Source organism: Mobula birostris, chromosome 1 (genome assembly GCF_030028105.1).
Source record: "Mobula birostris isolate sMobBir1 chromosome 1, sMobBir1.hap1, whole genome shotgun sequence".
NCBI classification, from domain to species: domain Eukaryota; kingdom Metazoa; phylum Chordata; class Chondrichthyes; order Myliobatiformes; family Myliobatidae; genus Mobula; species Mobula birostris.
The window spans coordinates 172573198-172589229 of record NC_092370.1 but is presented as its reverse complement, the minus strand read 5'-3'; the positions used below and the strand labels follow the sequence as shown (position 1 = coordinate 172589229).

General features: G+C 43.5%; 1 protein-coding gene across 1 annotated transcript in view; it reads left to right on the top strand.

The window, feature by feature from the left end:
• The window catches only part of rab15 (RAB15, member RAS oncogene family), a 469378-nt gene that overhangs the window by 131581 nt on the left and 321765 nt on the right, over window positions 1-16032 (top strand). Inside the window, exon 2 of the mRNA XM_072266205.1 lies at window positions 12233-12293. Coding sequence (XP_072122306.1) covers window positions 12233-12293 — 61 coding nt within the window. The remainder of the gene's footprint in view (window positions 1-12232; window positions 12294-16032) is intronic.

The following is a 16032-nucleotide window of genomic DNA, read 5'->3' as shown; positions in this document are numbered from 1 at the left end:
TCTTGAGGTGTAAAACGTTTAAACAGGCACCGGTATGGGAGGGAGTTTACCCTCATTACCGATCATCAGCCACAAGTGTCCATTTTCAGTCCACAGAAGGGTGTTCCATTAACAGCAGTGGCACAATATAGAGATAAGCTCTGTTTTTTGGAGGACACAATTACAAGACCGAATTCAAGAGGACAACTAATCCTGGAAATGCTGATGGATTCTCCTGTTTACCCTTGGAAAAGGAAATGCCCGAAAAATTTACAGAAGAGGACACTCCTGTTGACATATTCTTCCCAGTGCAAATCAATAGTCCCCCTATTATGGCAGAGGTGATTTAAAAGGGAAACCAAAAAAGACCCCATACTGGTCTCAGGTCCACATGGCAACCCAAAATGGCTGGAATGTGAAACAGAAGTTCCAGTTACCCCAATTCTACCAGCACTGGGATGAACTTGGAAAGTGTTGGGGGAGCTACATGCCAGTATCTAGTTGTGGTCAAATCAAAAGCATTGGTTTGAAGCTTTGTCTGCTGGCCAGGGATAGATCAGCAGATCAAGCAGCTTACCATGCACAGTCTGGGATGCCAGAATGTCTAGATGATGCCTAGAGCAGCACCTCTCCATCCTTGGGAAAGACCTGCATTGCCCTGGCAGAGGATTCAGGTAGATTTTGCCAGACGATTCATGGGCACAAAATTCTTGGTAGCAGTGGATGTAGCTGCAAAGTGGCCAGCAGTGTTCCCAGCAGCCTCCACTACAGCCTTGCACACTGCTGATGTGTTGAGAAGCCTCTTCTTAAGGACTGGTGTTCCAAAACACTAGGTCAGTGATAATGGACCACAGTCTGTCGTGGAACAGTTTCAGTCATTCCTGAAAACGACTGGAATAAGATATATTGCACTATAACCACCCATCTACAAGTGGCTTGGTGGAAAGGTTTAGCCGCAAACAAAAGAAAATCTGCAGATGCTGGAAATCGAAGCAACACACACAAAATGCTGGAAGGAACTCAGCAGGCCAGGCAGCATCTATGGAAAAGAGTTTCGGACTGAGACCCTTCATCAGGACTGGAAAGAAAGATGAGGAGTCAGAGTAAGAAAGTGGGGGGAGGAGAGGAAGAAACACAAGGTGATAGGTGAAACCGGGAGGGGTGAAGTAAAGAGCTGGGAAGTTGATTAGTGAAAGAGATACAGGGCTGGAGAATGGAGGAATATGATAGTAGGAGACAGAAGGCCTTGGAAGAAAGAAGACAGGGAAGAGCACCAGAGGGAGACGATAGGCAGATAAGAAGATAAGGTGAGAATGGTGAATGGTGAAGGTGGGGGCATGACTGGAAGTTCGAGAAATTGATGTTCATGCCATCAGGTTGGAGGCTACCCAGACGGAATATAAGGTGCTGCTCCTCCAAGCTGAGTGTGGCCTCATCATGACAGTAGAGGAGGCCATGGACTGACATGTCGGGATGGGAATGGGAAGAGGAATTAAAATGGGTGGCCACTGGGAGATCCCACTTTTTCTGGCAGACCATAGACTGACATGTCGGAATGGGAACCCATTTTAATTCCACTTCCCATTCCCATTCTGACATACCAGTCTACGGCCTCCTCTACTGTCGAGATAGGTTGGAGGAGCAACAGCTTATATTCCATCTGGGTAGCCTCCAACCTGATGGCATGAACATCAATTTCTCAAGCTTGCAATAATGCCTCCCCTCTCCTTCATCGTTCTTCATTCTCCTTATATGCCGATCATCTCCCTCTTATGCTCATCCCTTTTCTTTCTTCCATGGCCTTCTGTCCTCTCGTATCAGATTCCCCCTTCTCCAACCCTGTATCTCTTTCACCAATTAACTTCCCAGCTCTTTATTTCACCCCAACCCCCCCACCCAGGTTCACCTATCACCTTGTTGTTCTTCCTCCCCTCCTCCCACTTTCTTACTCTGACTCCTCATCTTTCTTTCCAGTCCTGGTGAAGGGTCTCAGCCCAAACGTCAACTGTACTCTTTTCCATGGATGCTGCCTGGCCTGCTGACTTCCTCCAGCATTTTGTGTGTGTTGTTTGGCAGAAAGGTTTCTCCAGAGTCTTAAAAACACACTGTGAGCAATTTCAGCAGAACACACAACACAGAATCTGAAGCTTACCAAATTTCTCTTTGTATATCACTATGCACCACAGTCCAGAACCAACAGCTTGCCAACTACACTGTTCCTAGGTTGTCCCTTGTAATCACACTTGGATCTCCTCAAACCCAATCTCAGAAGGAGTTTGCAGGACAAACAGCTGAGACAAATTGAGGGCTCCTCAAGCAAGGAGGTCTGATGTTTCACTCCTGGACAAGCAATCCTGGTGAGGGCCTACAGAGATGATTAAAAGTGGGTAGCTGGAAAGATTAAGGACAGAACTGGACCACTTTCCTACACAGTGGAGATTACGTCTGATGTCATCTGGAAACAACATATCGATCAGTTGAATAGAGCAGAATCATTTGTCAGAGAAGAAAGGTGTCCAGAGCTGTCCGATCCACTTCCTGCCGTCTCAGATTCAACTCCTACAATCATTGCTGAGGAGGCCCCAGAACCTGAAATTGTTTCACAGCCACAAGTCTCACCTGTCAAGCAGAGAGACCCCCGTTTCCCCTTGTCAGGAAAGACGTTGTCCCACAAGAGTAAGAAATTCTCTACAGCAATTAAATCTTTGCACCTGAATGGGACAACTTAAAATTTACTATGCTTTGTAAGTGTGTGTATTTTTGTAATATATAGTATACTCTGCTATATCTCTATCTATCTATATATGTAAAAAAGATGACTAGAGAGTTGAAATGCATTCTATATTGATTTAGAATTTATAGCTAAGCAGAAGTGAGTGTAGTGTATTTAATATTTGTCACATTTGAGTAATTTTTAAATATATTGTTTGATCCTTTGTTTTCATAATTCATAATTGGTTATATGTAAGAAATATGTGAATGGCATATGTTATTTCGTACCACATAACATATGAGTGCCTGACTTTAAAAAAACTAGGTAGACAAATATCCTAGCTCCTCTGATTTTCTTTTAATCAGTTTCTGGAGTTACAAAGCATAATTTGCTTGTACTTGATTCTAATCCTTAATGCCTTGCCTATTCCAGTGCCTATCTAAATCTCTCTGAATTGGGCTGGTTCTATCTCATTGCACCCTCTCCTCTTGCAGCAGGTTCCACACATCAACCACTCATTGTGTAGAAAAGTGTTCCCTTCAGATCTCCTTTAAAACTTCTACCTCTCAACTTGAACCAATGTCTTCTTGTTTTATATACTCCAACAATAGGCAAAAGGTTCTGACTGTCTACCCTAACAATCCATCTTATATACCTCATGTCAGCACTCAACCTGCCTTGCTCTAGGTCAAACAAGCCCAGTCTATCCAGTATCTCTCCATATCCATCCTCTATTTGCAGTCAAGCTCATTATCTTAAGCACAGATGTACAGTATAGATAGTTAGATAGATATACTTTATTAATCCCGAGGGAAATTTGGTTTCATTACAGCCACACCAACCAAGAATAGAGCGTAAATACAGCAATACAAAAAACCCCAACAATCAAACACCAAAATGCAAACTATACCAGATAGAAAATAAGTCCACGACCAGTCTATTGGCCCAGGGTGTCCGACCCTCCACGGGAGGAGCTGCACGTTCGATGGCCACAGGCAGGAACGACCTCCCGTGCCGCCAAGTGATGTATCACGGTGGAATGTGGCCGAAGTCCAACAGTAAAAAGTTCAATATCCAGTCTGCAAACACGTTCCTCGATCGTAATATACCCCGGATTGCATCATCCGTTGTTAGCCAGAACAGTAAACACCGAACTCCTTTACGCTTACCGCTCTTGGTGCACTTCCAGTCAGTTGGAACGGTATTACTCACCAAACTCCTCTTCTCCAAAAGTCTCTGTTGTCTCGACCCGGTCCTCTTTCCTCAGCTTTGTGATCCTCCTCTGTGTGTTTTCCTCCGAATTTCAGCAGGGGTGTCCACCGCTCTGTTCGCTAAGCTGGCCGGTCTTTGCTGGTCCGTGAAATACACAATGCGACCTTGCTTCTGTCCTGCGTGTCGGGATGTTACCATTTCCAGCGCTAAAGAAAACCGAAATAAAACTCTCTCTACCAGCATGTTAGAGAGGGTGCAGCTTCGACGTGTTACCATGAGAGAAAAAAATACAAAAAATAACGTAAATTGAAAAGTAAGAAGAAGAAAGTAAGAATAGATCGGAACGGCTGTACCAGGCTGCATGCACGGCCAGCGCATGTGCACTATGTGTGTACAGGTATAATGAAAAACTTACTTATTCCAGGCAACATTCTGGACACCCTCTTATTTTTTATTACATATTGAAATATTTTCTGCACAAATGGAAGACAAGTGAAGGGAGACTGTGGCCATCGTTCCCAGACACAGAACGCATCACATCGTATTGCTCATCAATGCTTGCTGCAGGAGGAACCTCAGTTCTCTTGAGACCTGAAGAGATTGGTCACCTGTTACGTACCAGCAGCAATAGATCACAAATTGAGTCAGGGTTTAATGTTAAACCACTATATTTATTAGTATCTACTCAAAAATATAGAAAATTAAATGAAATAAACAGAAGTTAACAGTGTTACGTGTGTGTGTGGCTCCCAAACTGTCAAGCTTAGGAACAGTTCTTAAAGTCTTAAGATGGCAAACTAGAAAGGTCCAGTAATCCATGGAATAAGTGAGGGGAGGGACTGGTAAATCCATGTTAAAATGTAGAGAGGAGGTGATCACGAAGAATTCCACAGCTTCCACGCTGGGAAAACGAAGTAACAGTCGCCGAAGATCTTATCCGTCGAATCGTCCCGAAATCCATGTAGAAATATCATAAGGTGACAGTCACGGAATATTCCTTAGCACAGGTGGTTACCACATAATATACCCGAAACCATGTAAGGGTTAACAAAGGTGGTTGCCACAGGGTACTCCAACAAAATGTACGTACGTGACTGTCACACATCCAATGTGCACTGGGTGCTGTTGAACAACCCAATTCTCTGGGCATGGGAAAGTATCAGAATTTACCCATGTTCCAGCAAGCTCCTGCCAGCAGCTTGCAGTCCAAAACTTCCACACTCCCTCTCTCTCCTTCTCCTCTGAAAATCCCAGCGGTCTGTTGCAGCTTGTTATACTGATGTCATAGTCCCGCCTCATTCAGCCATTTTAAAGTGACACCCACAGTAAATGAAACCGTGGTCACATAACACACCCCAATGTATAGGAGAGATAAAGTAAATGATCACTTGTCACAATTGTATAATTATGTAATGTGACCAAAAACTATTGTAGAACATTTGGAGATCATGAAAGATGCTTCACAAATGCAACTTTCTTCCCTCTGCTTTTCAGTGGTGGTACCTTTAAGTAGTTTGAATGGATCACGTGGGCTTTATCTTTTATGCTTCCACTTAACCAAAGATAGCAGTACAAGGAAAGACTGAGCCATCAAGGTATACTTGTCCATTTTATTTTAATACTATATTTTGAGCAACGAGACATCTGCCGACTCAACCATGCAGTCTTGAAATGTATGAGGCACACCCTCCATCTAATCCATTCCGGATAAGTGCATCTGCAGTTTCTTCTGAAATACATTTAATTGGCCTCTGGATTTACAACATTTTGGAATTAAGCATCTGCCTTCTTGACACCCCATACTGTAACTGCAGATTGTGTTGTAGTTGAGTGAGTTAATGCCTGGAGACTGGAAATTCCAGCTCACTGAATTCTCTACCTCTGCAGTCTGGAATAGAGCACAAGATAGAGCCACCTTCAAATAGTTGGATAAAAAAAGAATGATCAGTTAATACTATTTAATTAATATTATTAAGCGCTAATGAAAGGTCACTGACCTGGAGTGTTAAATCTCTTTCTCCTTCCATAAATGTAGCCTGATTTGTTCAGTGTCTCCTATTTTTTTTAATTGGCAGTGATTTCTATCAGTTTAAAAGATCCCTCTTAAATTGGTTAGTTTGTAAAATCTAACCAGTCTTAAGAAACAAATTATGTTGATAGCAGTGAGTAGAGAGTCATGAGCACATTGTGCTCTGTGATCTTCATCTTCAGTGACGTGATGGTGAAGTTCAAATGATGTTTAATATGAGCTTGGAAACAATCTGATGCCAGAGTTGAGTAATATAACAACACTCGGTCAAGTTGACACCGCTTTTCTCAATGTACTTCAAATCTAAATATCTAATAAAATGAATTGTTTTGTGTTTGGGAAATTACAAGTTTAAAAACATACTACTATTCTGACCTCCCTGCATACCCTGTAACTCAATCTTTAATTTAATATGAGATCAGCCATCTTGCATTATTAATAATGTTATGGGTTTCAGAAGTGTTTTATCTGTCATATTGAAATCTCAGGCTGGTAAGAGATTGTTTGAATCATGTTTTCAATGCAGAAGTCTTGTGGAAGAGTATTGTTGGCCACAAAATTGATGAACCCTGTGAACTTTCAGGCTTCATCCCATTGGTGTATCATGACATCTTGAGCACCCACAGAGAAAGCCAATGTTTGGAAACAGAGCTTGATTTGTCACGACATTTTGGAAATGTTCACTTCTTTTCTCTAGGGAACTTATTCCGGAAGGTTTATTTTTCTATGCAGTCAACCCTGCTGTTCGCTAATAATCACCTGTACCGCCTTAATTTATTCCCAGAGAAAAAACAGTGATGCAGAATTTTGCTGCATACAAAATACTTCACCCTGCTAACAAAATTTAATTATACTGATTGCCCTTCAATGAGATCTTGATCACTGCCTTGTAAAACTTAAATTATCTTAAGGAAGGAAATAGAGTAATGTAATATCATAAAAAATTGAGGAATGTCAGTATAATTGAGCAGAACATTTGGATTTTGTGGTTGCTGTGTCTCACTTATAGATGGGAACCAAGGCAACTTAGATAGGGAATAAAATTTCCTTTGAATCTCCTTCAATGAAGTGCCTTGCATCAAAAGTACTCCTGCTACTTTCCAACTTTCTCTATAACCTACAATTGTCCTGCTTGAGTGAAACTGCCAATTTACTACAGACTTTCTGCTGAATTTGTGGTTATCTCTGCTGTGGCTTTCTCACTTGCTCTTTTTATGGGAGTGTCAAGTAGCAACATATTCTTTTATCACTAGTGAATCAGATTCAGAATCAGCTTTATTGTCACTGTCAGATGTGAAAGGTTATTTTGCAACAGTGCAATACAGAAAGTATACTATAAATTACACTAAGAAATGCATATAAAAAGAAATTAAATTGGTGTAAAAAAGAGTAAAAATAGTAAACAAGGGAAATTCTGTGGATGCTCGAAATCCAAAGCAACACACACAAGATGCTGGAGGACCTAAGCAGGTCAGGCAGAATCTATGGAAACAAACAAAGGAGTAAACGTTTTGGGCAGGACTGGGGAGGAAGGGGGGAGTTGCCAGAATATGGCAGGGGAGGGGAAGGAGGTTAGTTAGAAGGTGATAGGTGAAGCCAGGCGGGTAGGAAAGAAAAAGGGCTGGAGAGGAAGGAATCTGATTGGAGGGGAGAGCGGAGCATAGGAGAAAGGGAAGGAGGAGAGGACCCAGGAGGAGGTGATAGCCAGGTGAGAAGAGGTAAGAGGCCAGAGTGGGGAATAGAAGAAGAGGGGAGGGGAAGGGAAATTTTGTTATGGGAAGGAGAAATCGATATTCATGTCATCAGATTGGAGGCTACCCAGACAGAATATAAGGTGTTGCTCCTGCCTTGATGGTGGCCTCATTGTTGCACAAGAGAAGGCCATGGATTGACAAGTCGGAACGGGAATAGGAAGCAGAATTAAAATGTTTGGCCACCAGGGAGTTCCGTTTTTGGTGGATGGAGCGGAGGTGCTTGATGAAGCAGTCCCTCAATTTATGATGGGTCTCTCTAATGTACGGAAGCTGCATTGGGAGTACCGGACACAGTAGATTACCCCAGCAGGATCGCAGGTGAAGTGCTGCCTCACCTGGAAGGACTGTTTGGGACCCTGAATGGAGGTGAGGAAGGAGGTCAATGGGCAGGTGCAGCATTTTGGCTACTTGCAGAGATAAGTGACAGCAGGGAGATTAATAGGGAGGGATGAATAGATAAGGGAATCATGGAGGGAGTGATCCCTGCAAATTTGGGGGGTTGCGGGTTTGGAGGTAAAGATATGTTTGGTGGTAGAATTACTTTGGGGATGGTGGATGTTGCAGAGAGTGATGTGTCAGATGTGAGATGGTAGGTAAGGAGAAAAGAAGCACTATCTCTGTTAAGGCGGTGGGAAAAGGGAGTGAGGCCAGAAATTCCAGAAATGAAGGAGATGAGGGTGAGTGCAGCATCAATGGTGGAGGAAGAGAAACCCTGTTCTTTGAAGAAGGAGGACATCTCTGATGTCCTGTAAAGGAAAGCCACATCTTGGGAACAGATTGGCAGAGATGAAGGAACTGAGAAAAGGGAATAGCATTTTTACAGGAGATATAGTGGAAGAGTCATTGTCGAGATACCCGGGGGAATCGGTAGGTTTATAAAAGACGTCCGTTAATACTTTGTCTCCAGACATTACTAGGGTTGGCTTGGAACTTAGTCTGTTTGATGAAGCCAACAAAAATCAGGCATAGCTGGGACCCATGTGGTTATCTAGAACAAATCATGTTCCCTGCCCTTAAATTCATAAATCTGATGGCAGAGAGGAAGAAGCTGGTCCTAAAATATTGAGTGGGTGTCTTCAAGCTCCTGTACATACTCCTCTGATGGTAGCACTGAAAAGAGGACATGTCTTGGGTGGTGGGAGTATTTAATGATGGATGCCGATTTCTTGAGGTTCGCCTTTTGAAGATGTCTTGATGGTGGGGTGGCTAGTTCCCATGATGGAGTTTACAACCCTCTGCAGCATTTTTCAATCCAGTGCAGTGGCCCCTCCATACCAGACCATGGGGCAATGGGTTAGAATGCTCTCCACCATACGCCTGTAGAAATTTGCTAGAGCTTTGGTGACATACCAAACCTTCCCAAACTCCAAATCAAATGCAGCTGCTGGCACGCCTTCTTCATAATTGAATCAATATGTTGAATGCAGGAGAGACCTTGAGAGATGGTGACACCCAAGAACTTAAAACTGCTCACCCTCTCCACTGTTAACTCCTCGATAAGGACCCCTACCTGAAGTCCACAGTCAACTCTTTGGTCTTACTAAGTGCAACGTTCGTTGTTTTTTTCTTATTTCATCATTTCCCGGGGTCTGGGAATTCCTGACAAAATCTGCAGCTAATGTCCAACTATAATTGCTCTTGAGAAGATGTGGCATTCGCTTGCCTGGTACAGCTGCCGTCACGCACAGTCACAGTGCTGTTGGCTGGAGAGTTCCAGGCATGCAAAATAGTGATGAGGAGATATGGGTAATGTTCTTCCAGATCAAGATGGTAAGCAACTGGGAAGTGAAGGACGATGGATCAAGGATCAACTTTATTCACCATATATATTTACATGCATTAAAAATTTGCTGTGGTATGTTGGTGCAACATTCAAAAAAAAATTCAACAATTATACCCACAGGAGGTGATAATACTCCTGTGGGCTGTAGGTTTGGAAGGAGCCTGACTGAGTAATTTCTCAGTGTTTTGTTGATGGCAGCCACTGTGTACCAACAGTGAAGAGAATGAATGTTTAGGGTGGTGTATGTGTTAACCAAGCAGACAGCTTTGTCCTGGGTGGTGATGCTCCTGAGCTGGAGCTGTGCTCATCCGGGTAAGCGAGGATTATTCCATGACACCTCTGACTTCTCCAGTGTAAATAATGGAGAGGTTTTGGGATATCAGGAGTGGTGTCAATTGCTGCAGAATATACAGCTTCCGACCTGCTCTTGTAGCCATGGTATTAATGAGGGAGTTCCCTTTGATATTCTGGTCATTGATCGAGCTTAAGTTTATTGTTCTCATATACCCTGTGTTCATATATTCCCAGGGTGCAAAGGCCATGAAAATTAGAGTCTCCGAGCACCAGCACTCCGGCGGCCAGAAAAAGCGGGATCTCCCGGCAGCCACCTGTTTCATTTCCACTTCCCATTCCCATTCCGACATATCAGTCCATGGCTTCCTCTACTACTGCCATGATGAGGCCTCACTCAAGTTGGAGGAGCAACACCTGATATTCTGTCTGGGTAGCCTCCAACCTGATGGCATGAACGTCAATTTCTCAAACTTCTGGCAATTGCAACCCCAATTCACCATTCTCCATTCCTGTTTCCCTCATCCTTTTTTCACCTGCCTTTCACCCCTCTCTAGTGATTCTTCTTCTCTTTCTTCCATGATTTTCTACTCTCTCCTATCAGATTGCCCCACCTCCAGCCCTTGATCTCTTTCACTAATCAACTTCACAGCTCTTTAATTCACTCACTCACCCCCTCCCAGTTCCACCCATCACATACCGCTTGTACTTCTTCCTCCGTCCCCCCACCTTCTCACACTGACTTCTCATCTTTTTTTTCTCAGTCCCACTGAAGGTCTCAGTCCAAAACGTCGATTGTTTATTCCTTTGCATAGATGCTGCCTGGCCTGCTGAGTTCCTCCAACATTCAGTGTGCGTGTTGCCATGAAGATTAGACTTTTGCAGCAGTCGCACATTACTGTATGTTACAAAATGAGAATAAACATAAATTATACAAACAATGATGACCTTAGGTTGTCATTGGTTGGTAAATCTGTGATGATAATGCCATTAAATATCAATTATAAGTGCTTAAGACTCTCTATTGTTGATGACCATCTCTGACAATAGAGAATGGGGCTCATTTTGGTGTGACTGCTACTTGCCAATTATATGCTACTGGCCATGACTGAATATTGTCTAGGTTTTGCTGCAAACTGGCTGCTTTGTTTGCTGAGGAGGTACGAATAGAACTGAGCGCCAGGTAGGCATCAACAAATATCCATGGTGGAGAGTAGCTGCTGACGAAGCAGCTGAAGGTGAGTGGAATTGGGACAATACCTGTGGGTGCTTCTGCACTGATGTCGGACAAAGAAACACTGAAGGGTCTGAAATTAGAAGAGCTTGGGATCGCTGTCTCTAATTCTTGGGTTGGCAGCACCTGCCCATAGAAAAATTGGCACCAAATTGCCGCAGAGAGGTGTTAAAAATTGGTAAGTAGCTAAAATATTAAAATAGCCAATACCAGAGCACATCTACTTTAGGTGAGTAGGGGAAAGTTTAGTGGAGACGTCAAATTTTTTTAAAGAAAGAACATGGATGCCTGGGATGTGCTGCTAGGGTTAGTGCTAGAGGCTGATACAGGGATGACATCTAAATAGATACGTTGATGTAAGAGAAATGGAGGATTATGGGCTATGTAGGAGGGAAAGGTTAGGTTGCTTGTGGAGTAGGTTTATATAGGTCAGCAAAACACTGTGGGCCGAAGGGCCTGCACTGTGTTTTATTGTTTTATATTCTAGTACAAAAGCACATTGCTGTGGTAATGGCAGACTCTTGGGGGATGAAAAGGAGGAGGTCTCAGTCATGTTTACTTTTACATATTTCAAAATACACCTTAGCAAATCTTATGTTTTAAAAAAAAGGTCCAAATGACTGCAAAATTTAAAGTAATGCGACAGATGGTATCTGCGGGGGTTTGAGTGGACACAAGGTGAATGAAAAGTCAAAGAGATATGCTGTTTCACAACATGGACAAATATGGAAAATGTAGGGAGAGATGTTAGAGGATGTAAGGTGGATGTTCTGTACACAGAATGGTTGGTCCATGAAATGCCCTTCCAGGGGTGGTGAGAGAAGCAGATACATTTAGGGGCATTTAAGAATCTATCAAATGGATGATGGAAAATGGAGGGCTACGTAGGAGGGAAGGGTAGGTTTGATCTCAGAATAGGTTAAATGTTGACACAACGTTCTATGCTGTAACATTCTATGTGCTATGTTCTTTGTTCAACTACAGACCTGCTCTGGGGTCTTGAGTAACCACAAGAGATCCTGCAGATGATGGAAATCTTAAGCAACACACACACAAAATGGTGGAGGAGCTCAGCAAGCCAGGCAGCATCTATGGAGGTACTAAACTCAACTGCCTGACTTGCTTGGGTTCCTCCAGCATTTTGTGTGTGTGCTGGCGTGGGAGTGAACTTGTTATACTGATCTTCTATTTGTTCTTGGTACTTAATCAAATGCATATACTTTCTCCTGATTCACAGGAGTTGACTTCAAAATGAAGACAATAGATGTGGATGGAATCAAGGTGCGAATACAGATTTGGTAAGTTCAGAAAGTATTGTCAACTTCTGGGCACTTTATTTCAGGGGACTGCTATGTTAACTAACTGAAACACTTTCCTGATTTGGCATTCATGTCACATTGATGTGATTTTGCTGAAGCCAGTGACTGCTAGTGAATTTCTTGTTTTGTGGCAGCAGTATATTGCAATAACTAATAATAAAAAAACTTTACAATAAGAAATATATATAATTTAATAGGTAGAGAACAACAAAAAAAAGCAGTGAGATGTTGGACACGGGTTCATTGTCCATCCTGAAATCTGATGGCAGAGGGGAGGAAGCTGTTCCTGAAATGTTGAGTGCATGTCTTCAGGTTCCTGTACCACTCCCTTGATAGCAGCAAAGAGAGGGGTTAATGTCCTGAGGAATGGGGCCCTTATTATTGGATGCTGCCTCTTTGAGACATCACCTTTGAAGGTATCATCAATGCTGGGGAGGCCAGTGATATCTAGGAACTTGAAACTGGTCACTCTTTCCACTGCTGGCCCCATGATGAGGACTGGTGCGTGATTCCTCAACCTGCCCTTCCTGAAGTCCACAATCAAATCCTTGGTCTCACTGACACCGAGTGTTATTGTTGCAACACCACTCAACCAGCTGATCTATCTCACTCCTGTACACCTCCTCTTCGCCATCTGAAGCTCTGCCAAAAATAGTTGTGTCATCAGCAAATTTATAGATGGCGTTTGAGCTGTGCCGTAGCCACATAGTTGCGGGTTTAGAGGGAATAGAGCAGTGGCAACAGCACGCAGAGACACACAATGGAAGAAAACTGTGTAAAATTATGGGTGTCACTTAGCAGCCATCTATATCTTAGGTGGAAAGTTGAAAGCAGACAGGGTGATCAATTCTGTAAAATGTTGAATGATTTTACAGGGAAGGGATGTGGGATTAGGCAGAGTAGTTTCTCAAAGAACTCTCACGGTACAACAAACTGAAGGCCCTGTTTCTGTGCTGAAAGCATCTTTGATTCCACCTGCTTACAATTTCAAAGGTTCAAATGTTCACTTATTATCGAAGCATGTATTCATATACAACTCTGAAATTCAGCTTCTCCCAACAGCCACGAAACAAAGAAGGAACATGAAAGTCGTTTAGAGAGAGACATCAAATTCACACTCCCTCAGCACAAAAAAGAATGGCATCCCAATCATCAACCCCACACCCCCTCCCCTGCACAAATGGAACAGGAACATCAACACCCCCCAAACAAAACCCCTCCCTGCAACAAAACTAACAGAACACAATAGAACATCAATCCCCAAACATCGTTCCCTCACACAACAAAACTGAAGAGGAATGGCGACTAAAAATAAACACAATATTAAGACCATCAGTCTGAAAAAGTCCATAGTCCATAAATGCAATAGTCCAAACTATAAATGCAGAACCATGATACTATCCAAAGATATCACTGACTTTCAGGAAAAGAGAGGGACACCATATGATGCAGAGAGGCCTACCTGCCTGCCTCAGTGAGCCACACAGCAACAGGCCACTCACAGACTGTCATAAGGGGGTCGCTGGAAGCGGACCCAAATGCAAGACACAGACACTGAAGTATTGGGAACAGGACAAAGTTTATCAAGAAAGCAAGGGGAGTCAGGAAGAAATGATGCTGGACATGGACACAGGCCCTGGACGACTAAAAGACACAGGGCCTGGGCTGGGACTCCGAGCCAGAGACCGGACAGGGACCCGGAACCTGGGTCTTGACTTGGGCTCGGACCCCGGATCTAGGCGAGGACAAGATGTGGCTACAGGACTAGATGTGGCTAGGCTACAGGACTGGACGTGGATCTCCTGCACGGGACGAGAACACAAAGCCTTGACTTGGACTAGACGAGGTTCTTGGACGTGGCTTAGACTAGACGAGGTTCTTGGGCGTGGCTTGGGCTAGATGAGGTTCTTGGACTGGACGAGGGAACTCCAGCACAGGACGAGGCTCTTGGACTAGGTTTGGTTTGGCTCTTGGACTTGGCTTGGTTGGGCTCTTGGGTACGGAGTCAGGACTCCTTCCTGGACTCAGAGCTGCTGGGACCCTTCTAGGACGCAGGGCTGGGACCCTCCTAGGACGCAGGGCTGGGACCCTCCTAGGACGCAGGGTTGGGACCCTCCTAGGATGCAGGGTTGGGACCCTCTTAGGACGCAGGGCTGGGATGCTCCTAGGACGCAGGGCTGGGACCCTCCTAGGATGCAGGGCTGGGACCCTCCTAGGATGCAGGGCCAGGATGACTGCTGAGGTAAACTATCGAGGATTCAGATGGAGAGGGAAAGGGAACAGTCCAGCAGGGAATCCTTGGTTTGCAGAAGTATTTACATGCCAGCCCAAAATGAGAATCAGGTGCCTCAGTTAAGGCACCCAATGGAACAAGAGAAAACAGGAAAACCCAGAATAAGGATCGATGAACTGGACTGTGAACCAGAATGCGGATTTCATCGACCGGACCATGACACAGACTCCTTCTCAGCAACGATCAAAAGGCATTAAGTTCAAACTGTGATAATTATTTTAAAGATCTCAGCTGCCTGGAGAGTGTGTGAGGATGTGGAACTATATGATATATGGTTCTTGCAGAGCTCACAAATTTGCAACTGTAGCACTGTTCTGTAAGAATAAGCATTAAGGACAATGTGAATGAATTCTTGCATGAAAGGAACTTCTGGCATCCTGGGCGAATCATGCCTGGTGCTTTGAAAAGTAAAATACTGCAGCTGCAAGAAGTCTGAAATTACACCAGAAAAATACTCTCAATATTCAGCAGGTCGGGCAGCATCTGGGGAGCAAGAAAACCTGAGTTAACGTTTCAGGCTGAGAACTTTTCACCAGAATTGGTCAGTTCTGATACAAACTGTAAAAGCTGACTATCTGAAATTGTTGAACTCAATGTAACATGTTAAGTCCGGAAATGAAATAATTCTTATCATCTTTAATGTAATCCATCCTCAGACACACTTATCCCTTTCTTCCCCAATTTGTTTAAAAATATGAAGAAACCGATTCTTCTTAACTTCTCTCACACTTCCTTGCCTAGCAAACACCACTCCTCTTTTAATGACACCAACTGACACAATCACAATAATTGTAACAGCTACCCTTTGCCTCCACACTTCCCACTGTCCAAGGACCCAAACACCCCTGCCAGGTAAAGCCGCAATTCACTATTCCTGTTTTTAATTCAGTGTTCTGCATTCTATATGTACTGTGTGGTCTCCCCTGCACTGGAGAAGCTAAGCACACAGATTGGCTGACCACTTTGCAGACACTTCAAAGGGTGCCACCAAACCCCTCATTCCCGCACTTCAAATTCCCAACGTACTTTGATTCTGATTTCTTTGTCTGTTGCCTCCTCAACTGTTCCAATAAAATCTAACAAAAGCTCAACAAACTGAATTTAAGAAACCAATCTCAGAACTCAACATTGAATTTAACGATTTCAAATAATGTATTAGAGTTGGCCATATCGGATTAAAAGCTAAACTGTCCTCTAATGTTGACACCATTTTTCTCTTTCTGCAGAAGCTGCCTGACTTGCTCAATATTTCCAGTATTCTCTATTATTTAACATTTTGGGTAAATGCACAGTTTGGTACCTTACAATTCTGGCAATATTTTTTGTTCCTTATCCTCATGTCCTTCTGCCTATACCTGCTCAGACAGAACAATTACAACTAACAAGCCTTCACCATGTTTCCCAGCCAACACTACCAATACTGCA